Source organism: Chenopodium quinoa, unplaced genomic scaffold (genome assembly GCF_001683475.1).
Source record: "Chenopodium quinoa cultivar QQ74 unplaced genomic scaffold, ASM168347v1, whole genome shotgun sequence".
Taxonomy (NCBI): Eukaryota; Viridiplantae; Streptophyta; class Magnoliopsida; order Caryophyllales; family Amaranthaceae; genus Chenopodium; species Chenopodium quinoa.
In genome coordinates, this window is record NW_018744847.1 from 19,492 (window position 1) to 43,195 (window position 23,704).

General features: G+C 34.8%; 3 protein-coding genes across 3 annotated transcripts; 2 read left to right on the forward strand and 1 right to left on the reverse strand.

Moving 5' to 3' along the window:
- Positions 1-1,815: 1,815 nt before the first annotated feature.
- LOC110704575 lies at positions 1,816-3,184 on the reverse strand. The gene is made up of 2 exons (XM_021882383.1): positions 2,045-3,184; positions 1,816-1,855 (listed from the first exon to the last, which is right to left on the reverse strand). The coding sequence occupies exon 1, from the start codon at positions 3,035-3,037 to the stop codon at positions 2,318-2,320; it is 720 nt and encodes a 239-aa protein (XP_021738075.1). The 5' UTR covers positions 3,038-3,184; the 3' UTR covers positions 1,816-1,855; positions 2,045-2,317.
- Positions 3,185-9,131: 5,947 nt separating this feature from the next.
- LOC110704577 (chalcone synthase 3-like) lies at positions 9,132-12,371 on the forward strand. Its single transcript, XM_021882385.1, has 2 exons — positions 9,132-9,360; positions 11,001-12,371. Exons 1-2 carry the CDS (start codon positions 9,207-9,209, stop codon positions 11,987-11,989), a joined length of 1,143 nt encoding a protein of 380 aa, XP_021738077.1. The 5' UTR covers positions 9,132-9,206; the 3' UTR covers positions 11,990-12,371.
- A 2,204-nt stretch (positions 12,372-14,575) lies between these two features.
- On the forward strand, positions 14,576-19,679 carry LOC110704578 (pectin acetylesterase 9-like). The gene is made up of 12 exons (XM_021882386.1): positions 14,576-14,684; positions 14,952-15,848; positions 15,946-16,028; positions 16,805-16,934; positions 17,560-17,639; positions 17,753-17,839; positions 17,955-18,079; positions 18,179-18,296; positions 18,433-18,510; positions 18,621-18,726; positions 18,812-18,960; positions 19,283-19,679. The coding sequence occupies exons 2-12, from the start codon at positions 15,710-15,712 to the stop codon at positions 19,391-19,393; spliced, it is 1,206 nt and encodes a 401-aa protein (XP_021738078.1). The 5' UTR covers positions 14,576-14,684; positions 14,952-15,709; the 3' UTR covers positions 19,394-19,679.
- Positions 19,680-23,704: the final 4,025 nt, after the last annotated feature.

Genomic DNA, 23,704 nt, shown 5'->3' on the forward strand with positions numbered 1-23,704 from the left:
AATATTAGCCAACCATACTCCATTTGCATATAAATCACCTGAAATTCATCAAAACACACAAACGAAGAGTAGTAGAGCACAACTTAAGCAAATAATGCAAATATGCACCAAAGATCTCTAATTTTGTAATAAAATGAGCTTAGATACCCACCTAAAACATGTGCAAAATAGGACTTATCAAATTCCCCCAAGCTAAACTCTTGCTTGTCCTCAAGCAAGACAATTAACAATAATCAACAACAATCAACAACCAAACAACATGCTTCACCCCATAATGCAAAATCAAACAAGGATTCAAAATCGAAATCAAACGAGCATGCATCCTAATCAACCAATCAAATTACTCAAACCGTCGATCCACCTAATTAATCGTCAAATGAGACCAACCATTTATAATTCAAGAATCGAAGACTAGAGTATCTCACATCGGTGGTCACTCAACACACTTTTTATGTGGCGAGCTAAAAATGAGCTCGATCTCTCACCATCCCCACCAACAATGCAATCCCCCCATCTCACAACACTCGCGTGTTTAGAGGGTTATAATAACGCTCAACCTAGTCAATGTCGACTTGAAATGCAACATATACTCCAGCATTTTGACAAAAGACTCAATTCACATGAACGCAATGCCATGCACGAAGATCGGAAGGACTTTGTGAAGCTTGTAACGTAGGTCGGGAATAAGAATGGGTAGGACAATAATTTGGGGAATGAGAGCTATAATAGTCTAACCGGGGGGAACTATCAAATGCGATGAGTCACACCTCGATTCATCAACTTCGATCAATGAAACACAAACCCAATTACAATGAAAACACAACCATCATCTCATCCACCTACATTCTCAACTCTTCAACCTTCTTTTACTTGTTTGCTTCATTTCTTTATTTTTTTTTTTTATCTTTTTATTTTTTTTATTTCAATCCAACAATTTTTCATTTGAAACTTTTTCCAAATATTTTTCTTTCTTTTCTTTATTTCTCTCTTTCTTTTTCAAGAAATGTTACTTTTTTTTTTTCAAGTAATTCAATCAAACCTCCTTTTCTCACTTTTTCTCTTCTTCTTCCTTTTCTTTTCAATATTTTCGCATCAATTGCAACTTGAAACAGAATCACGCAAAAATACCGCATAAAATAGCTCCCCCAAGCTAGACTTGGGAAAAGTAATCAAATTGGGGCCAAGGGGTAATTTTTGTGGAGTTAATGAAAAATATAGTCAAGCTACAACATGGGTAAGCAAGAAGGGAACTGATGTTCTAATTTTGTCTGGAGGCTACCTAATGAACATGGCCTTCGTCATTTCAATGTGCACGTGCAATGCATTACGACACACTACTAAGAGTCTAAAGTCAAAACTAAGATCAATGCTACACCAGGAACTAAACACACACAAGAATGAATATATAAGGCTCAAGCCTCACGGTTAACACAGTCAAGCTCCTGAATCATACATAGTTAAATAACCTTGACTCCTACTAGGGATCAACAAATTCAAGGTCAAATCATGATCTTTTAGTCCACTATGCAAGTCTTTCAATCGAAAATAAATCAAAACCTTTTGGCATAAAGGATAGGGGCACAGGGAAGTAGTTCAATGGCCGTTGGCCGTTCATTATCATGATTCTTTTATTTTTCATTTCTTTTTCCAGAAGAAAGCATTAAACCTTACTGCTAGTGAAAACACACTAAAGTAGAAAGAGAGAGTGAAAGATGTACCTTGTGTACACAAGAACTTCCCCCCAAGCTAAATCAGACAATGTCCTCATTGTCTTAAAGGGAAACTTGTAGTCAAACCTCATCTTCATCATCACCCAAAATAATGTCACCAAAGCCTCGAGGATTGCAATGCATCTCTTTGGAACAAAATTGAGCAAAAACGAAACAAAGTGTTAGTGGGAAAAAGAATAAAATTGAGTCATGTGCACTGTTTTGATCATAACTTTTGATGTATAAAATATAATGCAGTGATTCTAATTGCATTGGAAAGTATACTTAAAGATCTTTCCAACGATAGGTCACATAAAAAAAATCCGATAATTAACCAGAAAGTTATGGCCTGTCGAAATTGAGCAGTTTTGCTGATCCATACGCGCGCCCGATCGGGCGAGCTCTTCCTGATCGAACTCGAACGCAGTCCAGCGAATTCTTCTCCTTTTAAATCAGCCTTTTAGATCAAAATCTGCACCAAGAGAACTCCCACAAGCATAAGATGTACTCTCCTTACCTCTCTAAGAATCAAAGAAAAATGAAAACACACAAAAATTAGAAAAGACTAAAATAAAAATAATGAAATACGGGTTGCCTCCCGCAAAGCGCTAGTTTATCAAGGTCTTAAGCTTGACCATTCTCCTTCCATCAGAAGAATTTAACGCCTTGAGTAACTTATCATACGCTCCTGCAAACATTTCATTAAGCACTATATAGGGCTCAATTGCAAGCACAGTAATCCTTACATAGAAAAGATTAGGAGCACACAAAGATAACTCAAGGTAAAAAGAAAAATCAAAAGAAAAAGATGAAGATACACCACAACCTTCTGCTTCCTCCGCTAAAAATTTAGAATTAATAGAACGAACATGGAGGTAGTCTTGTTCTTTATCATCACCCAATAACGTCTCTATTATTTTACGCTCACGAATAAGTTCATTAGCAAAAGAAAAAGAATTTTCAACCATTGGTTCTACAACCAATGACTTTTCAACCAATGGTTCTACAACTAATGATTCTTCTTCTATTGGAACCAATGATACCTCAACCACTGATTCTATAACCAATGACTCTTTAACCATCGGTTTTTCAACAAATGATTCTTCCTCCGACGTATTATACAAATTATGATAATATTCATCATGAATCCTCCAATAAATTTCATTTAGAACAAACCGTTTTTTAGAATAATCATATATGAATGGAAAGATTCTAAAATCATCCGGAGCTCGAACAAAATACTCACTATAAGGGCAATCAGGGTTTTCATGATAAAGATAATAACAAGAACAATGGCCAGATGCAAGACGTGACAATAAATCATCCATCTCCAAGGCATGTATATCATCAACTCATAAGAGAAAAAGAAGTTAATAATAGCCAAAGCAACAAACCAAAATCTTAGCAAAAACGAATCACAAATAATTAGATGAAAACCGTTAGTCCCCGGCAACGGCGCCAAAATTTGATAGGCTTATCGCGTACCTAACAAAAATAACCTAACTATTCCTTCTAACTGTGTAGTAGGGCAAGTAAGGATCGAATCCCAAGAGACTATGGTTCATTCAATTAATCAGACTCAATTAATCACTAAGCACGTCACCAATCAATAATGGATGATAATAATCAACTAATATATTAAATAACACAATTAACTAGAGGAAATATTAATCAATAAACTAAAGCATCCAAGATCAAGCATTACCACGATTATGATTGATAAACTAATAAATCTACCCCCAATATATAAATCAATTGACAAGAAGAAAAGCAATCCCTAATAATAATACCAAAGGTCTCTTCCAAGTTATCAATGGCTTCCCAAATTAACTATCAAGCCTACTTCCGTGGAATCAAGCGAATAAGGGACATTAAACACCATGCCTAGATTCCTAATTATTCAATCATCTACTTCCGTGATGATCTTCAAACCCTTAATTGGAATAACCTAATCCCGTTAATACCCAACTTCCGTTGCAATAAGAACAAAGGGATGATAACAATACTAATTATTCCTAATCTAGTATTGGCATAAACACAATCAATTAAGCATGTCAATTGGGATTATTATTGGGGAATTTAAAGATCTACTTTATACATCAATCATAATTGGGCTACCCTAGATCTTGGAATAGAAAATCTACTCACACATATTGAAAGAAACAATAACAATCATGAATATGGAAAACATAATTGAAAAGCAATTATAATTGAAAGAGAATGAAGTAGAAGTGAATACCAAGGATTCTTCAATTGAAAGGAATTAAATTGTTGAAAAACAATGCTCAAATCTAATGGAAAGAATTAAAATTGCTTCAAAGTAATAAACTAGAACTCTAGAGAGAGAAAGAGGAATAATGGAAAACTTAAAACTTCTTTCTAATGAAGATTACAAGGGGTATTTATACCCTTAATGACCTAAAAATAAGAAAATAATAATACGGAGTGTCGCATAACTGTGCCCGGTCCAACCGGGCAAGCACCTCCCGATCGGGCGGTGAGAGTACGGAGTTGCTTTCCTTCGTAGCACTTCTTCCACCACGTGCCCGGTCCAACCGGGCGGACCTTGCCCGATCGGGCGCGTGGGGCGGTCTTCATAAATTGCTTTCTACCTTCGAAAATACCAAAAATCATCTAACTCCTATGTGCCCGGTCCAACCGGGCGGACCATGCCCGATCGGGCACGTAGAGGCTGCAGCAAATAGTTTGTATTTAACTCATCTTAAATCAGTCATAACTTCATATCCGGAGCTCTGTTTGAGGCGTGTAATATATCGTTGGAAAGGTCTTCAAGTCTACTTTCCAATGCAATTTGAATCACTCCATTATCATTTGTATATCAAAAGTTATGAGCATAATAGTGAACAGGTGTCATATTTGTCAAGTATTTCATCAACGTTTTGCTTCATTTTCACTCAAGTTCGTCTCGAACACATGATTTGATATTCTTAAGCAATATGTTTTCATACTCCATGATTATTATACTCAATATTAGCCAACCATACTCCATTTGCATATAAATCACCTGAAATTCATCAAAACACACAAACGAAGAGTAGTAGAGCACAACTTAAGCAAATAATGCAAATATGCACCAAAGATCTCTAATTTTGTAATAAAATGAGCTTAGATACCCACCTAAAACATGTGCAAAATAGGACTTATCAAATAACATTCCTTATTTTGTGATAAAATGGACCAATTGCTTGTGTTCCATCCTTCACACACAAGTTAAGAACATGACAAATGCATCTAACATGAAGTGCATTTCCATCTAATATAACATCGGTCAATTGGTTTTTGACCAAATTCGCACTATATGTCATAGAAGTTGCATTATCAAAAGTCATTGACATGATTTTATCCCTAAGAATATATGCATCAATGGCTTCCATTAAATGATGTGAAATGTTAAGACCGGTATGAGGGTATTCAAGCATTTTGAAATGAATGATGCGTTTTTGTAACATCCACTCATTATCTAACCAATGACAAGTAACACATAAATAGTGGAGTCCGTAACCACCATCCCATGCATCGGCGGTTAAAGAAACTCTACTAAGAAGATTAGCTAATTCATTTACTAATTTCAATTTGTACTCTAGATAACTCTTCATGGCAGCAGATCGAACGGTTTTTCAGGAGATTTTTTTGTGTTTTGGTTGTAGTGCTCGGTTAACATAGTTGTTGAAGGCATCATTTTCGGCGAAAAGAAAAGGTTGTTCTGCATGTACAATCATTCTCCCAAGTTCATCCCTATCTCTCTCGTAATTGTAAATGAAGCCTTGTGGATGGAATTGAGAAATTTTGGGTTGGGTTGGATCACTAGATGGTCCACCACATTTTTTTGTATGTCTATTAAGGTGTCCCGTCCCTCCCTTGGTATCGGCCGAGAAAATTTTACCACAAGTCCGACACTTGGCTTTTTGTCCATTTTTACTTAATTGATAATGTGACCAAACTTCACTCTTTCTTTTGGTTTGAGCAAAATCCTCTTCGGTGCACCACTCTAATATGTTAGGATTTTGGGTGTTGGGCATTTGGGTGGATGGTTCACTCAACCCGCAGGATTGTGTTTGGCTACCTTGGGAAGGAAGAGGAAAAGGAAATTCATGTTGTTGAAATTGGCTTTGTTGAAATTGGGTCCAAGGAGCCATATCATCCATTTGTTCTTGCCCTCCCGTGATTTGGGGATGAAAGAAAGGGGTGGAAGTGTTTGGAAAGGGCATGTTAGGGGAGGGAAAGGGCATGTTAGGGGGGGGGGGCATAGGCATTGAAGTGTTTGGATTTGGTGATTCCCTACGTTTTGACTTGGCTTTTCTAGAGGAGGAGGAAGCGTTCGGGTTTGATGCCATGATTAATTAATAATAATAACAATAAAAGTAACAATAACAATAATAATAATAATACAAATAACAATAACAATAATAATAACAATAAAAGTAACAATAACAATAATAATAATAATACAAATAACAATAACAATAACGAAGTAACAATAACAATAATAATAACAATTCACAACAATAATAATAACAATTCACAACAATAATAATAACAATAACAATAAGAATTAGTAAGTAGTTTTTATATAAATTAAATTTTTAAAAATAATTATAATAATAGTAGATTACTTGGATCAATGAGATCCCAGGTAGGAGAGGTTAGGAGCGACGTTGTCCAGAGCCCAAGTCCCGCCTTAGACAGATTTCAACAATCCAAATAACCCACAATTAAAATAGAAAGTAGTTTTTATATAATTAAGTAGTTCCAACTTCCAAGAATACAATAATAATAATAATAATAATAATAATAATAATAATAATAATAATAATAATAATAATAATAACAACAACAAGATTAACAACTAACAATAACAAATTAAAATAAAGTTGAGTTAGATCTTACAATGACGCTTCAATGCTTTCCCAAATTAATAATTTCCCGAACTTATAATTTCCAGAATTTATAATTTCCCGAATGTAAATATAACAATTTTTTTTTTGGTAGTAGACTAATAAAGGTAATAATAGTAAAAATGTAAAATTTATAAGAGAGTAGGAATTTTTTTTTTCACAAAAGAGAGCAAGATTGTAGGATTTGTAGGAATTTGAGAATTGAGAATTTGGGAGTAAGAAAATTAGAAAATAAGAGAGAAGAGATGAGTTGATGAATTGTGAAAATTTTGGAGGAAAATATGAGGTATTTATAGGGAATTTGGGTGGGAAAAGGGGTGGAAAACTAGCCGTTTATAGCTGTTAAAAAACGGCCATAAACGGCTAGTTTTCCAACGATATGGCACGGGCCGTGCCGTGCCGTGCCGTGCCCGGCCGTGCCACGTGCCGTGCCGCCGGGTCGTGCCAGCATGCCGGCCCACGTGCCGGCCACCGTGCCGCCCGGCGTGCCACGTGCCGTACCCGTGCAAATCCCACAATTTTGTTCACGGCACGGCCCACGGCCCACAAGTGGGCCGCCGTGCCGGGCCCGTGCCGCCCGCGTGCCGGCACGGCCCGTGCCCATGTTTACTTGTATTATAAATACTCCTTTGGGGTTATTTTCTCACTAACTTGTCAATGAAAATTTTATTTTAGATAGATTAGTTTTAGTTTAGCCTTTATTTCTTTCTCTTAGGGTTAGTTTAGGAGTAGTGTAGAGAGAGAAAGCTTGGATTTCCATGGAGTTTTTGAGAGGTTGAAGAAGAAACTTTGTGGAACTTCTTCTCATCTATTCAACGAGCATTTTCTAACTTTCTCTCATCTTTATTTCTTTCTTAATTCTTAGTTTTTTTCTTTTTGTTTATTGATTTGAGTAGATTAATTAGTTTATTTGTGTAGTCTTGTTTTTATTCTTATTTTACCTTGTTTTCCATGTCTTTCTTCATTATGTTAGCTTAGATTTTGTTCTAGGGAAATGGATGAAGGTTATGTTAATAAATTGAATGATTGATTGTGATTAGTATGGAATTGTTTCTTGATTATTGTGTATGGATGATGCTTTTATGGATTAGAATTTTTCTAGCTTAGCTAATTGATTCTATGTTCTTAATTGTGCTTTCAATCGATTGTACGAGAGTGAGTTGGTTGAGAGCCCTGATTTCTTCCATACCTTTGCTAGGCTAGTTGCACGAGAGTGAATTAGTTTAGTAGGATAATTAACATGCTTAATTGTGTGAGAGTGAGTTAAATGTGTTGATTGTTCCTAATCAAGGTCATTTTCATCTAATTGTATGATGTTATTGAATGTATTGATGTAATTGGATTCCACTTTCCCTACTTTAGTTATTTGTTCTTAGTTGTGTTTAGTTGAACCTCTCTCTATCTCACAAGCTTTCCTACTAGTCTAGTTAGCACAAATTGATACACTTAGTCCTTTTGGGTTCGACCCTTTATTTGACACTAACTAGTTTAGTGTAGGTTTAGGTATTATAAATTTCTAATTTGGTTAGGGTTAGTAGTCCCAACGACCTACTTTTAACCACGATCAATAATAATATGAGTAATATTAATAATAGTAATAGTAATATCAAAATATATATATATATATATATATATATATATATATATATATATATATATATATATATATATAATAAAACTCAAAGGTAAGAATTATAATTTTGCCATGTGTTGCCAATCTCGCCATGTGTCATTATGACTTGACAAATCATGTGGCACACCATTGACACATCTTATGATATTTCGTAATAAAGTTGCATTTAAATGACTTATTCACGTTCATAAATTCTAAAATTTTAATTGTCAACTTATATGTGTATATTTTAACAACAATATGATTACAAAATTAAATTCGTTTCTCTCAATTACTCATTCACAATTTATATAGGTTATATGTATTTAAAATATGTAACTAAAAAATGCATAGTAATTTTAGAGGTTTACTTTGTTTTTTAAAAAATACATATATGTTTACTTATTTGAAGGAATTATTACGACAAATGAAATTATCTAATACTAATCATAAAATTTATTAGGTTGCTACATATTGAATAATGAATTTTAATGTATACTAAATTAGCAAAAATAACAATTAATATTTTTTAAAAAATAAAACCGCCAATATATTGCACTTTATATTATTATAATTTTTTAGTTACAAACAATGACCGGGGCATCGCCCGAGCCAAAAACTAGTTAATAATTATAATCACAGATTTATCCCCAACCGTATGATTTTGTTCAAGGTAGTTGTGAAACCTTATACGAGTATAAATTTGCCAATTAATTAAATGATGGAAAATTTGGCAATTAATTAAATGATGGAAAATTTGCCAATTAATAATTTCGAATTAGCGTACGGTTCAAGAAATGACATTAATAACATGAAAACCTTAGAAGGAATCAAACCAAATCTTTTAGGCTATATAAACCGTACCATTCAGTGAGGATATACAAACCAATTAAGCTTAGGTAAAACACATTCCTCAACAAAGTTGTTTCATAATCAACTAAACTAACCCTATTCCAGTTCCAGCTAAAAATGGCATCCGCATCAATGAACCCTGCCACAATCCTCGCCATTGGCACTGCTAACCCTCCAAACGTAATGTGTCAATCTGATTATCCAGATTACCATTTCCGTACCACAAACAGCGATCATTTGACTGATCTTAAGGCCAAGTTCAAGCGCATATGTATACCCTCTTTCTTTAGTTATTGTTAATTAAGTGCTTACTCTTATTATTATTTTGATCTTTTATTCTTTTTCAAAGGTAACATTTAAAATTTACACTATTCACCCACCCTCATGTTGATTGTGTTAATGATTTATAACGTTAGGAAAATATTGTCATGTGGGAAAAATCTCGCTAATCTCATCCCTATTCTCAATTTTGTTTTTACTCTATTTGAAACCATTTTCCAAGCATGTGGAGCTAAGTTGAGAGAGTCAATTTATTTCTCTAAGAAAGAAGTTTATAAAAGTGATTTGTATGCGCGGTTTGCAATGTTGTTTGGTTTCAAAATCTAGAAAAATTACAACCAGTTCCAGGACTAACAAAGTGAAATGGAGGGAGTAACAACTGAATAATAATAATATACTTATTGAGACGATCCAACAATTATTGTACCCACAAGAGACAAGACTATATTTTTTCCATTTTGTAAGAACTACCATATACAAGTCAATTTTTGTGAAAAGCTACCTAGTTAAAAAAAATGTGTAAGAAAGTACCCTTTTTATTAACGGGTGTATAAAAAGTACCTTACAAATAATAAATGTTGTAAGAAACTACCTTATAAAACAATAAATGTTGTAAAAAGCTATCTTTTGCCGAATTATTGCATTGAATAAGAGACGTATAATTACCCATTTTTAATCTTTTTTTTTTCACCTAATTTCTCCATAGCCCCTTCCTAACCCCTAATTTCGTTTCTCTTTCATTGTTAAATTAAGCACATGGTAGCAAATTACAACATTAAGTTTTTATAAGGTGGTTTATTACAACATTTTTTTTATAAGGTAGTTTTTCACAAAATTTGATGTATATAAAGTAGTTTTTCGCAAAAAAAAAATAAATTAAAATCTTATGTATAATTCATATACTTATTGAGACGATTCCAAGAATTAATTAATTGTACCCACAAGACTATTACCTCCCTTTGACATAATTTTGTGATTTGTATGTGAAGAAAAATATGGTCAAGTGGAATCTTGTTAGATTCGTTACAATGTATATTTTCAAAATATCAACATTAATTTTTACTCCTTCCTTCCCTATTTAATAGTCACTTTTGGGCAATTTTTACGGGAGTTAATAAAAATTAATAAGAAGTAGCAAAAATACATTAAAAAGGTAAATTTACATTGAGTATGCAAAAAAGTAGATAGAAAAAGTAATTAAAGTACATGGAAAAACAAAATTTAAGTGGAAAACTTAAATTTGCACAAATATTTTTGCAAATTGAAAAGAATTTTGGTAAAAAAGTAATATTAATGGTACTTGAAAAAAAACAAATGTGACTAACATTTTGAGATAGCAAAAATGGAATAAGTGATTATCAAATAGGGACGAAAGAGTTATAATTTTGCTTATCAGTAATTAAAGATATTAATTATTGAATTTGTATATTGGTAAACTTGATTAAAAAATGTGTTAATTAAAAAGAAATAAGGAAATAATAAATAGTACCAAACTCCCAATAGACCACTTATAAATTAAACAGAGGGATCAAACTCTGTATACCCATACGGCCCATAGCCCTATACCGCCTTATTTAAAAGTTAATAACGCACATTGTCCTAATCTCAAATTGCAAATTGCTACATATGCAGGCGATAAATCTATGATAAGGAAACGTCACTTTTACATGAATGAAGAAATCTTGAAAGAAAATCCTCATTTAGGTGATAATAATGCTTCTTCCATTGGAACTCGTCAAGCTCTGTGTGCTAATGAGATTCCCAAACTTGGGAAAGAGGCTGCTGAGAAGGCCATTAAAGAGTGGGGAAAACCCAAGTCAATGATCACCCATCTTATCTTTGGCACTAACTCGGACTTCGATTTACCTGGGGCCGACTTTCGGCTAGCCAAGCTTCTCGGCCTCCAGCCAACGGTAAAGCGATTTATCCTGCCTCTAGGTGCTTGTCATGCAGGCGGTACAGCCCTTCGTATAGCCAAGGACATTGCTGAGAACAACCGTGGCGCTCGTGTATTGGTTATTTGCTCAGAGAGTACTGCCATTAGTTTCCATGCCCCAAGCGAGACCCACCTAGTGTCACTTGCCATATTTGGAGATGGCGCCGGGGCAATGATTGTGGGTACTGATCCTGATGAGCCTAGTGAGCGACCCCTCTTTCAGCTTGTTTCGGCCGGGCAGATTACATTACCAGATTCAGAAGATGGTATTCAAGCTCGCCTTAGTGAGATTGGTATGACCATTCACTTAAGTCCCGATGTCCCCAAAATTATAGCTAAAAACATCCAAACTTTGTTAAGTGAATCGTTTGATCATATTGGGATTAGTAATTGGAATTCAATTTTTTGGGTTGCTCACCCTGGAGGACCAGCAATATTGGACAAGGTGGAAGCCAAACTTGAACTCGAGACGAGCAAGCTGAGTACTAGTAGGCACATACTAAGTGAGTATGGGAATATGTGGGGTGCAAGTGTGATATTTGTAATGGATGAGATGAGTAAGAGGTCATTGAAAGAGGGCAAATCAACTACTGGAGAAGGATGTGAATGGGGTGTGCTTGTTGCCTTTGGTCCAGGCATTACAGTTGAAACTATCGTTCTTCGTAGTATGCCAATTAATTATTAACTATTTAGCTACGATGACATTTGAATGCATTCGGATATGATAAAATGTATTATTGTGATACATTTTCATCAAATACCTCTTTTGCAATGTTATTTTAGAAAATAAATAATGTATCATAGTTTAAAAGGTGGTACCGCTAATAGCACGCTGCATGTCTATGTCACGTCTATGTTAGAGGGACGTTGTGTATGTTGACTCATATAGTACGCCTCTTTAGTTAACCATTCTATTTGATTTCTTTATTTTTTTAATTAAATGTGACGACGAACACCTTAATTAACCGTTTTATTTTATTTTAAAATATTAATTTTTTTTATATATCTAAGCTCATTCTCAACCAGCCGTTCATAACTTACATGTATTCAAAACTTTCGCCTCTTTATCTCTCCTTCTCAGTGTCGGCCCACTTAGAGAGCTCCTCCATGATTCTAATCTAACCCTAAGTCCGATCAACATTATCTCCGTTCCATCACCTTCTCCAATGGCTTGAACCTTTTCAGTATTGCTAGATAAACTTTCTAACTATAAGCAGAAAGATCAATAAAATATAAACAATGCACTTTAGAGGGCAAATGTTTAATGAAATCAAGAAGCCTTATACCAAGTGTTGCCTTGACTTTATACTTGTTCTGTTGTTAGACATTTATAAATGTTGTGTCTTACTTGCATAATAGCTCCTCTCCACACCAACTTGTTGCACTACGAACTTGTAGTTCGGACCCGCTTGTGCCCGGCTTGAAGTATCGACCGTCACAAGCCTTAACCACCCGCACTCCGTCAACCAGATAGACATGATTACTCTTGATATTTAATTGCCCGCTTGTGTTGCTTTGTGCACACAAGCCCCTCTTCCGCACAAGGCTAGCGTTCTTGTCTCCAAAAGGCTAGAGTGTACCACACATTTCGGGGTCTAAATTCCTAGATCGTGACATTTGGTATTAGAGCCCTGGTCTAATGCTCGTTGTAAGGAACCTGTGAAGGCACCACGGAGGGCTACCCAAACATGGAATTTATATAAGAAAGACTCGGTTGGCTCGAGAAAATAGCAGATGAGTGGTTCTAGCTCCAAGCCATTGTAAACAAGCAAGCTGAGCAAATTGTGAAAGTTATGGAGGATAGAGATGCTCTTCGTGAACAATTGAACTTTGTTCAAGGATAAGCTTATGAAGCACTTGAGAAAAGTGCTACCCAAATGCGCACAGTGGTCAGTGGGCAGAGACGCAAAGCGGTAATGATCAAACCGCCCAAACCTCTCGACTACAGTGGCGCTAGAGATGTCAAAGAAGTTGACAATGCAACTTCCTCTTCGATCAACATTGAGCAGTATTTCTGAATATGTCACCCGAGTGACGATTAGAAGGTGGATACTGCCATCATGTACTTATTCGAATATGCTAAGATTTGGTGGTACACCAAGCATGTAGACATCGAAGCAGAAAGAACAAAGATTGATACATTGGTCGGAGTTCAAAGAGGAACTCAGAGAACAATTCTACATGACAACACAAGCTTTGTTTCTCGGATGAAGTTGCAAGAGTGCCATCAAAAGAGATTTGTTCGCGACTTCGTGAAGGATTACTCGGCGATAATGTTGGACATCACCGACATAAATGAAAAAGATCGTGTGTTCAACTTTGTGAATGGGTTAAAAGAATGGGCGCATCTAGAGATTTTAAGGCAGAAATTTGTCACCCTCGTTGCTGCCATGTGTGCTTCTGAGAGATTGATGGACTACTAAGTCAAGAAGTTTCGTCAGTCAGAGAATAATTCAAGTGGGACGTCTACACACTATGATAGCTTGGCTCCAAGCTCTCTATATAGAGGATACTGAGGTCGTCTCTCGAGTATCCTTCAACACCGTTGATACATATCCAAGAAAAAGTGGAGGAGGTGATGCTTAGAAATCCACATCGACCCCCTCCCACAGCTTGGAAAACGTTTGGACTTTTTGTCCTATTAATTTAATTCACTTTAATTAATGTATATGATTTATACATAAGAATCAATAGTATTTGTGGGTACTTATTAGAATTGTCCTAATAAATATTATTAATATTTAATTATTATAAATTTAACTTATTAATAAGTATATATATTATCAGTCAAATAGAAAATAATGTTAGAGGTATTGTGAGGAAAAAAAACTAAAAAAAAAACTTACGGCTGTTCAGCCTAATTTTAGTTCATTTCAATTTAGCTCAGCTCAGCTCAGCTCCAATCAATTCATTTAAATTAAGTTCAGTTTAGTAATTTCCTTTTCTTGTAAACAATTTAATTCAGTTCAATTAACTCTCAATCAGGTCTATTCACTCTCAATTAATTCAATTCAATTTAATTTAGTTTAGTTGTTTTCATTAAATCGGAACATGCCCTTAGCGAAGAAATTAGAGCCTCTTGCTCGTAATAAATTTAGTATCCTATAATTAATGAGAGTAAAAGTCAATCTCCACCTACTAAGCATGTAGTAAAATCCTTTGGATTCCAATATTTTGATTGATAATTACTGCCACATGTCACATAATGATTAGCTTTTGAAAAAATAAAAATCCTTATCCACCATATCTCGCTTTTCTCCATCCCCACCCCATTCCCCACCTTCCACCACTCACTGCCAAAAACCCATTCATTCTCCACTTTATTTTGAATTTTTTTTTTTTTTTTTCCAATATATTTCTCTGTTTTTACTTGCAATTATGTAAGTATTTATGATCTTGATTTCAGCATGCTCTTAAGTCTTGTATACAACTAATTACTAAATTTTGTTTGTTAATTTGAATCTCTTGCTAATCTATTGTATAATGATACTAGCATTTTGGACTAGCTAAAAAGTTTAACCATTTGATTGGGATTTGATGCTATATATAATTGTGTTTGGGCTTTGATCTTATGATGCCTCTTCATTAAGAACCTATAATGTTATGGCTAAAGCTGCATTGTTTTCTTTTTGCCTCTTGTTAAATAGATGGGCTGCGCGGTGGTCAAAAAGAGAATGGGTGGTGAACTGGTGATCGTCGGGTATTGGTCATGTTGATAGCAGAGGAAAGGGGCTAGGCCGAGTAAAATACTTGCTCTATTTTCTTTATAAATGCACTACTTTCTAAATAAGAAAATTTCAAACTTAAAGCAAATTTTGTTTTTTTTTTTTTTTTTTTTTTTTTTTTTTGTTGTTTAGAGACCAAAGGGCGAGATTGAGAATTGATACTAAAATCTTTTGAAATCGGGAGAAAACTCTAACCATTTGAACTATCTCTTGTATATCTTTAATATTTATAATATTTGCCTTTTTATTATTATTATTATTATTATTATTATTTTAATACGTATAAAACACCTATTATCAATTTATCATACAATACCTAATCTAACATGTCTAATTTAGCTATCTTAAGTGAGGGCGGGACTATAGGATAATGGATGGGAATATATATATTTAGTACTTAGTATATAGTTATTGATGATTACTCAAGTCATTCTCACACTCTAATCCAAATCTTAGGCTAGAAATTTAAATTAGAATTAAAGTGTATCCGTATTTCTGATTTCCCTCCTATCTTTCCATCTCATTTTCCCGGAACTAAGACACTAAAACTCATTCCAGTTTTCCTCTCTAGCGGATCTTGATTTGATTTAATAAATCATCTTTAACCTTTCAATCCGTCCTTTCCTTCTCCTCATAACACATTTTAATTCCGAAGAGATTTGTTTTTGTACGTAACAAAAATGGTGGTGTTGAGGCTAAGTGTGGTCGTAGTTGTTCTGCTAACATTCGTGCAGTGGTGTGCTTACTCACAATCACCCTCTCAACTTTTCGTGGACATTACGCTGGTAAAAAGTACTACTGCCAAAGATCTTGGAGCATGTAAGTCTTTAATTTACATTAATAACGCTTAAAATTATGTGAGTACTTTATTTTTTGTGACTAAAATTGTGAAATAATTTTTATTATTTGGTTGAAGATTGCTTGGATGGGAGTTTACCTGCATATCATTTCAGCAAAGGATTCGGTTCTGGAACAAACAATTGGCTTTTGCACATTGAGGTAATTCATAAAAAAATGGTACTCTTAAGTCTAAAATAGTGAATTTTGTCAATTTTCCATTAATTAATTATGTGTTAGAGATTTAAGAGTAAAGAGTAATTAGAACAAATTTTAATAATTTGTTTATACAGTAGTTGAAATTTGATACGAGAAACTTTAAGGTGGAAATCCTTACAATGATGAGTTGCTACTTGATTGAGAATAATTATAATTTGCTTCCACATTGAGATCGATAACAAATATTGGATCAGAAATTCAGAATCATACTAAAATGATAATAAATCATGATTTGAATGGTTTTTATATGATTTGCTTGTCTACTAAGAATAACTATATATTATAGGTACTAAAATGGTACAAAATCATAAACATTTGTTGTATTCCATTTGTCCCAGAATAATATTCCCATTTGTCAAATTTCACGGGAATTTAGAAATGAGAGGAAGAAATGTACAAGAAGTATGCGTGAGGCACAAATAACAAGTACATGAAAAAGAAAAAGAAAAAAAAAAATACATGAGCATGAGTGAAATTTTATTATGGGATAGAGGAATTAATAATTTGTGTTTTTCTTACGTATTGAGAATAATTAACAATCATGGTGAAAAAATTTGGTAGACTTTAGACTTTTATTTGGGGATTCGGAAATGAAGATTGGAATTAGTAAGAGTATTGGTACTTATTAAGCAAAAATTTGATAGTGTTACTAGCTTTGACAATTGAGATTGGTCACTGTTTAAATTTATATGATGATGTATACATTGATGTTTTGGTAGGGTGGTGGATGGTGCAATGATGTAAAATCTTGCTTGGAGAGGGCTAAAACTCGTCGCGGTTCCTCACACTACATGGCTAAGGGAAGGGTCTTTCCTGGAATATTAAGCAACAAAGATTCCCACAACCCAGGTGAATATTTCTGTATTTTTATTTAACTTAATTGCTTGCTTGCTTGCTTGGTTTATGAGGAATGCTAAGCTTATGCTATGCATTATTGATTAATTTCTGTCCCATGGGACTATATATATTATAAGTATGTACAATATACTCATTGTTAATGGTAAGTTTCCATGAGCTATGGTTGCCTTTGCCTAGTCCGAGATTGAAGGATTGGCCGGGACACTTTGAGGGTGGAGATCTCCTACCTTTCCCCTAATCACATAAGATAATTTTTAAGCATTGTAATCATATTATAATAATAATCCCTATCCAAGCCATGTAAGGTTCCTTGCAAAGTTGCTTGTTGAAAATCCTTCTTCAATTCGACCATGTGTAATATGATCATGCTCCAATTCTACCCATAATGTACATATATATATGCCAGGTTCTTGGAATGAACTTGTTTTGCAAGCTTATTTACTAAAATGAACATGTTCTATGTGAAAACATATCCTGATTCGGCCCATAGGAATGAGCTTTTCATCACTTGTGACTAAAAGCAAAGACGTGAAAGTGATTTAATCTTAGACATGTCATTTTTGTTTTTCCAATTGTAAATGTAATATAAATATGCTTCAAATAATGTTGATAACAGACTTCTACAATTGGAACCGCGTTTTGCTTAGATACTGTGATGGAGCTTCCTTAGCTGGCAATTCCAAGTATGAAGATGGGGTAAACGACTAAATGCATTTCAGCTTGATTTCTATTCAGATCTCACAATTCCTGTTACTGATTTTCTTTTCTTTCTGTCTATTTTGTGCATGTTTATTAACATTGTTGGACAGACCAAATCGCTTTACTTTAGAGGGCAAAAAATTTGGCAGGCAATGATTTCTGATCTTCTTCCACAAGGGTTGGCACATGCAGAGAAGGTATATTGCTGAGATAAAATCATAAAATTCTAAGATTAACTGTAAAAATCTTCTTGGTTGTGTAAATGGTAGGCATTATATGACATATACGCGTACTCTGATCTACACTCTGCAGGCTTTGCTTTCTGGGGACTCAGCAGGGGGTTTAGCAGTGTTTCTACACTGCGACAACTTCTCCAGGTCTCTTCCAGGAAACGCTACTGTCAAATGTATCAGTGATGCTGGTTTATTCTTAGACATGTGAGTCCATCTTTTTACTCATGTCCTGTATATTTTAGCCTTCTTTTCCCCTGCCATAATCTATTTTCTGATTTCAGATGATTGTCAATTGTCTTGCAGAAAAGATGTAGCCCACAATGACACAATTAGGTCCTTATTCCATGACGTCGTTTCTCTTCAAGGAGTAGAACAGAATTTGAATCAAGAGTGCACCAGTTCTCAAAGCGATCCTAAGCAAGTATGATATTGCAAACTGCTTGAAATATAATTATGCAAATTGCTTGAAATTTGATCACATTATTAAAAGGTTCTGATATATGGCTCGATTTTTTTTTTATTTATTTTTTTATTGTTTTTTTTTTTTTTTTTATCAGTGGTTCTTTCCACAGTATCTTCTGAGTTACATCAAGACTCCGTTGTTCATCTTAAACTCTGCATACGATACGTGGCAGGTACTTTCACATTTCTTAGCTTCTGTACAACTGTATCATTTTCATAAACTCATTGAACTTAGGTTGAACTTAATATTTCGAAAAGGTTTTATGGGATTGATTATATGCAGTTTCACAACATCTTGGTACCATCTTTAGCTGATCGGAAAGGAAAATGGAATAATTGCAAGAAAAACGTAACTTTTTGCACTGACAGTCAAATTCAGACACTACAAGGTATAACTTAAAGTGCTAAACCTGTAAATTATATGCAAAAAATCAGCCAAATAATGGACCTAAAATTTCTGAGACCGTATTTCAGATTTTCGACAGAAAATGCTTGAGGTTACGTACTCTTTCTATACACATTCAACAAGGGGAGGAATGTTCATAAATTCATGCTTTGCACATGGCCAAAGTTTATATCAGGAAACTTGGTTTGACATCGACTCCCCTAGAGTCCAAAACAAGGTACTTGAACAGTCTTTTCTTCATGGTTTTTTCTTACATATGAATCTAGATAGTAACTAGTAAGTACATTGTTTCACTAATACAGAAGCATCGCCACTATATTTATCTAATCCCTTTTTTATATTGTCACGGCATATATATGTGAATACCAATCAGGATCATATCACCAAGAACTGAGCCTTAAATCCGGATTAGCCCAAAATGTGAACCGGATTAGCGATGTTGCTTAGTATATGATTTTGCATGCTTAATTCGCGTTTGTTGGGATTTCTGAATTTATCCTTGATGATCAACTAGTAATAATACTAAGTGTATCTTGCAGACTGTTGCAGAAGCTGTAGGTGATTGGTATTTTGAACGAAAGGTGACAAAGTTGATTGAGTGTCCATATCCTTGTAGTGCTTCCTGTTATCATTCTGTACCAGCAGCATAGACCAAGATTTTTACTCAGTGAATTATCAGAGGATTTGGAGAACATCTATACCTGAAGATTGATAAACTTGTATGTACCTGGGCTATTTGATATTCATCACAAGTTTCTGATCAATTTTGTACTTTATTATGACTAAAATTGGAGTAAATTATGTTTGACATGATAGTTAAACTTTGATCAAAGGGTAGAGCAGCACCTTAAGCAATCCAACTTCTTAAGCAACTTTGAGGACATGTATGCATATAACCAAATATACAATACAAAATCTTATGCCATGTTTAGTTCACATTATTTTTACTTATTTTTACGTATTAGATTAATGAGAAATGCGAATTCTTATACGTGGCTGGCCACACTGTGTGGCCACATCATGGGGGATAATTCGTTAGTGTTAGCCCTATACTCTTCACCTTATTTTTGCCTAACTGAAATTATTTTTTAGGAAAATTTAGATTTTAACACTAGGAAAAAACCCGAAAATGGTTTTTAACACCAAAAAAAAAAATTAATTAATTAATTTTGAACACATTTAAATTTTTCGAAAATTTGATTTTATCACCACTTAACAAATTTCGTCCATGAATCTGTTAAGTGGGGTTTACACTGCCACGTGTCGCTTGTTGGTTGGTTCAAAAACAATTTTATAAAAAATCCTAACACTACCCAGCCACCCTAACATTGTAGGGGTTACTCGGTCACGTTAAAGAGGTTATTTGGTCAGCATTATGGGGTTACTCACTTAGTGTTATAGGGTTTACTTTGTTATTTTATAAGTGGTCACACGATGTGGTCACTGGTCAGCCACACACAAGATGGATTGTATTGGAACCGGTTTAGGACGTGTTCAAATAAGTTAAAGCTAAGGTCCAATAAGTTTTAATATGTATAGTTCAAACCAAAACCTAATACAATTGTATAAACAACTTTATCCTGTCATCATTATTGTGGGACCCACTTTTATTGAAAAAAGTTATTGATTTATTTACAAAATTGTCATGTGATAAGCAAATATTGTGTATCTCAGAGATTAACTTGTATTTACCCGATTAATAATATCATTTTTATACTAAGGACTCCTTTCTCTCTCCAAAACCCTAGCTTCCATTGTTGAATTTTGAAGGGGCTTCCATCGATTTTAATCGGTGGAAAGCCCCAATCCTTGTTTCTTTATTGTTTTTTTAGGTTTATAATAATGCTTCCTCCTTCTGGGAGGAACTTTTCTCCCTCGACAGAAAGGGTTTCCGATCTTCTTCGAAAGACAAGGGTTTTTTCGATCTCATTCGAAAGACAAGGTATATCTCCTCTTTTCGAGGGAGAAATTTCTTAGTTTTGAATCCATGGTAGCAGATCTAATGGATTGTCGTGAAATTATTTCGTTGGTGAAAAAGTTATCAAGTTTTCGAATACGAACAGATGAATCAGAAGGAAATCATCCTCGCGGCTACAAACGATCGTTAGATTGCCTCTCCAACAAGGCTGTAATTTTCAGCGATATAAGCGGGAGATGCTGCGCAGTGCAAGATCTACTCGACGATCGTAGTTTTTATGAAGGAAAATTCTATTTGATTCAATATGTTATGTATTTTTTAACGTAGAATCTCTATTGTAGATGTCGTATGACTTTTAATTAATGAAATATTTTTGCTATTCACAAAAAAAAAAAAAAAAAAAAAAAAAAAAAATCATTTTATACTATGTAGTTATTTTAGTATTACAATATTATTTTTTACTTTGTATACGTTCACCCAAGCCCGAAGTAACATATCATTAACATTGCAAATCATGTTTATAAAACTTAAATTAGTCCGATGTCTATACATGTATTATTAAAAAAAAAAAAAAAAAAAGTAAAAAGAAAAAAATCTTGCTAGAAACAATATGATAAAACCAAAATTTTGTGAGAAACTACCTATTAAAAAAACTACTCCGTAGTATTTAGCCTGTACGATGTATGGATTAAATTTATTTGTAAAATTTTTTTTATAAAAAAACACCTTTTAAATGCACCATTTTGCGAAAGAAAACCTTTTTAAAAGCTTTGTTGTAAAAGAAAACCCAAACAAACATAATTTTTTGAGCATAAGGGAGTTGGAAAAAATGAACATAAGTTCAATAAAGACTTTAATACTTGTGACTCCATGAAAAAATTATATCTTCCAATATGAAGATAAACCAATTTCAATCACAAGTTTTAAACTTTATGATTCCAATCAACTAAAAATGATTAAATCAACAAAGTTTAACCAAAATTCATGGAATTTAGTAACTCAAAGTTTCAATCACTTATCATAAATAAAGATTGAATCTTTAGTACTTGGAAGCAACAAAGAAAAACTATTTCACACTTAATGCAATTAATTTGCAATTATGTGAAAAAATAAAACCAAACTTTCAAGCACCAATTACTGCCAAGTAATCATGCTTAAAGTGGTCTAAAATTGCATATAAATAAAGGAAAGAACCAAATTCATAACCACCATAAATATGCAATCAATTTTCAAGGTTAGAAACACTTAAAATTTTTCGTCAAAACGAAAAAAACCCTCGAAAAATGCATTTCTGGTCGTTTTTTTGGCTAAAAGCAGAGTCCTGAAAGGGTAACACCATTTCCAGAACGCCATTTCCACCCAAAATTCACTATTTTTGGGTCAAAATCTGGGTTCGGGAGCTGAAGACAGCTCTAATACGAGGTAAAAATTGGAAAAAACGAGTTACTAAATCTAATTAACAACTTAAAACAAGAAAAATTAAGCCATAAAAACACCTTGAAAATATAATGATTTTAAAAAATAAACGAGCGAGGCTCCGATACCGCTGTTTGGATTTGGTGAGTCCGACTCACCGCGGAAACAAACCCAAAAACAAGACCGCACTCGCAATAAATAAAACCATACACATAATTATATTAATCACAAGATTAAGATAAGCTAATTACCTTTGACGCGTGCTTCACTCCAAAATGAGCTCTTACTTGAAAGCTTCAAGTCCCGCTCACACGGAGACCTCCAACGAAGTCCACCCGCACCAACAAAATCGACTAGGTCCAATGTCTTGGGGTTAGCAAGACCCGACCAATAAAACCCGAGTAATTATATTGAGTTCAAAGGTTTTCACTAATTGTGATGCCTTTTCCAACTCTTACTCAAGCAACATTCCAATGCCCATACTTGGGTATTTATAGGAAATGATGGGAGTATCATTTACTCTCCCATCAATATGGGATAGTATGATTTTTCCATTTTATTTTAAAGCTAAAATAAAATTAATAATCAAGCTAGTAATAAATCAACAAGTGGCAAGCTCATGTGAGTGGTTAGGTGAGGACCACTTGGAGAAGGGGGGGACCAAACTTGCTCCCCACTCCCTCTCCCATAACCGGCCACCTCACTCCACACACACTCAAGGACAACAAGCCACATAGCACCCACCCTTGGGCACCAAGGCAGCCAAGGTGGGCTTCCATGTGCTGCTGTCCATGGCAGCCAAGCCCAGCAGGCCCAGCACTCGCATGCGGGCTGCCAGGCGCTGCTAGTCAGCAAGCCCAGCATGCTTGTGCGGGCTTCTACTGGCCTTGTGCCTTGGCCAGCGCTGCTAGGTCGGCAAGCAATGGCCTAGCCATGCTGTTGCTAGCTGTGGCGAGCTGGCGCGCCTAGCGTGCTAGCTGCTGCAGCTTGTTGCTGCATGGCTTGCTAGCCGTTGCGCGCACAAGGTTGTGCCTAGCATGCTAGCACGCACTAGGCAGCGCCTAGCCTTGCGATGCTAGCATGGGTGCGCTAGCACGCACCAGCCAGCCTAGGCTCGGCTTAGTGCGCATGCCAGCCACCATGCTAGGCCATACGCCCTTAGCACTCGGTTTGCTTGGGCATTCCTATGCTAGGGTTATTTTGGTCTTTTGTTGATTTATTACTATTTCTCGTCTCGTCTTTCACTATTTTTCGACTCGACTTCCGACGCTCGGTTTCGACGAACTAAGCTCGAATTTCCGACGTCTAAATAAATATTACTCGGTCGACTCATTAATTCCTTCCGAATTAATTCGTCGGTTCGGTTTGTTGAATGCTGGGTGTGACCCGAAGGGTTCAGTCAAGATTAAGCTGTAATATTAATTATTCATTAATATTACTAATCGGAAGCGGCCTCCACCCAGGCAATTCCGATCACTTGACCTCATTGAATATATTAGCTTTCTAATAATTCTGAACCCACTAACGGAATAGTACACTTGTTCGAAGGACACCATTCCTTTCAAGGCTAAGGTTTCAGCATTTTTCTTTTCAACCTTTTTTATTTTCTTAATTCTTCTCTCCTTGG

What these genes read in the sequence shown, in the direction of transcription:
- LOC110704575 (XM_021882383.1), bottom strand. Translation starts at nt 3,037, where the DNA reads ATGGATGATTTATTGTCACGTCTTGCATCTGGCCATTGTTCTTGTTAT.
- LOC110704578 (XM_021882386.1), top strand. Translation starts at nt 15,710, where the DNA reads ATGGTGGTGTTGAGGCTAAGTGTGGTCGTAGTTGTTCTGCTAACATTC. An exon ending in GGTTGGCACATGCAGAGAAG is followed by an intron (nt 17,840 to 17,954) that starts GTATATTGCTGA and finishes TACACTCTGCAG; the next exon opens with GCTTTGCTTTCTGGGGACTC. An exon ending in TCAAATTCAGACACTACAAG is followed by an intron (nt 18,727 to 18,811) that starts GTATAACTTAAA and finishes ACCGTATTTCAG; the next exon opens with ATTTTCGACAGAAAATGCTT.
- LOC110704577 (XM_021882385.1), top strand. Translation starts at nt 9,207, where the DNA reads ATGGCATCCGCATCAATGAACCCTGCCACAATCCTCGCCATTGGCACT. An exon ending in GGCCAAGTTCAAGCGCATAT is followed by an intron (nt 9,361 to 11,000) that starts GTATACCCTCTT and finishes CTACATATGCAG; the next exon opens with GCGATAAATCTATGATAAGG.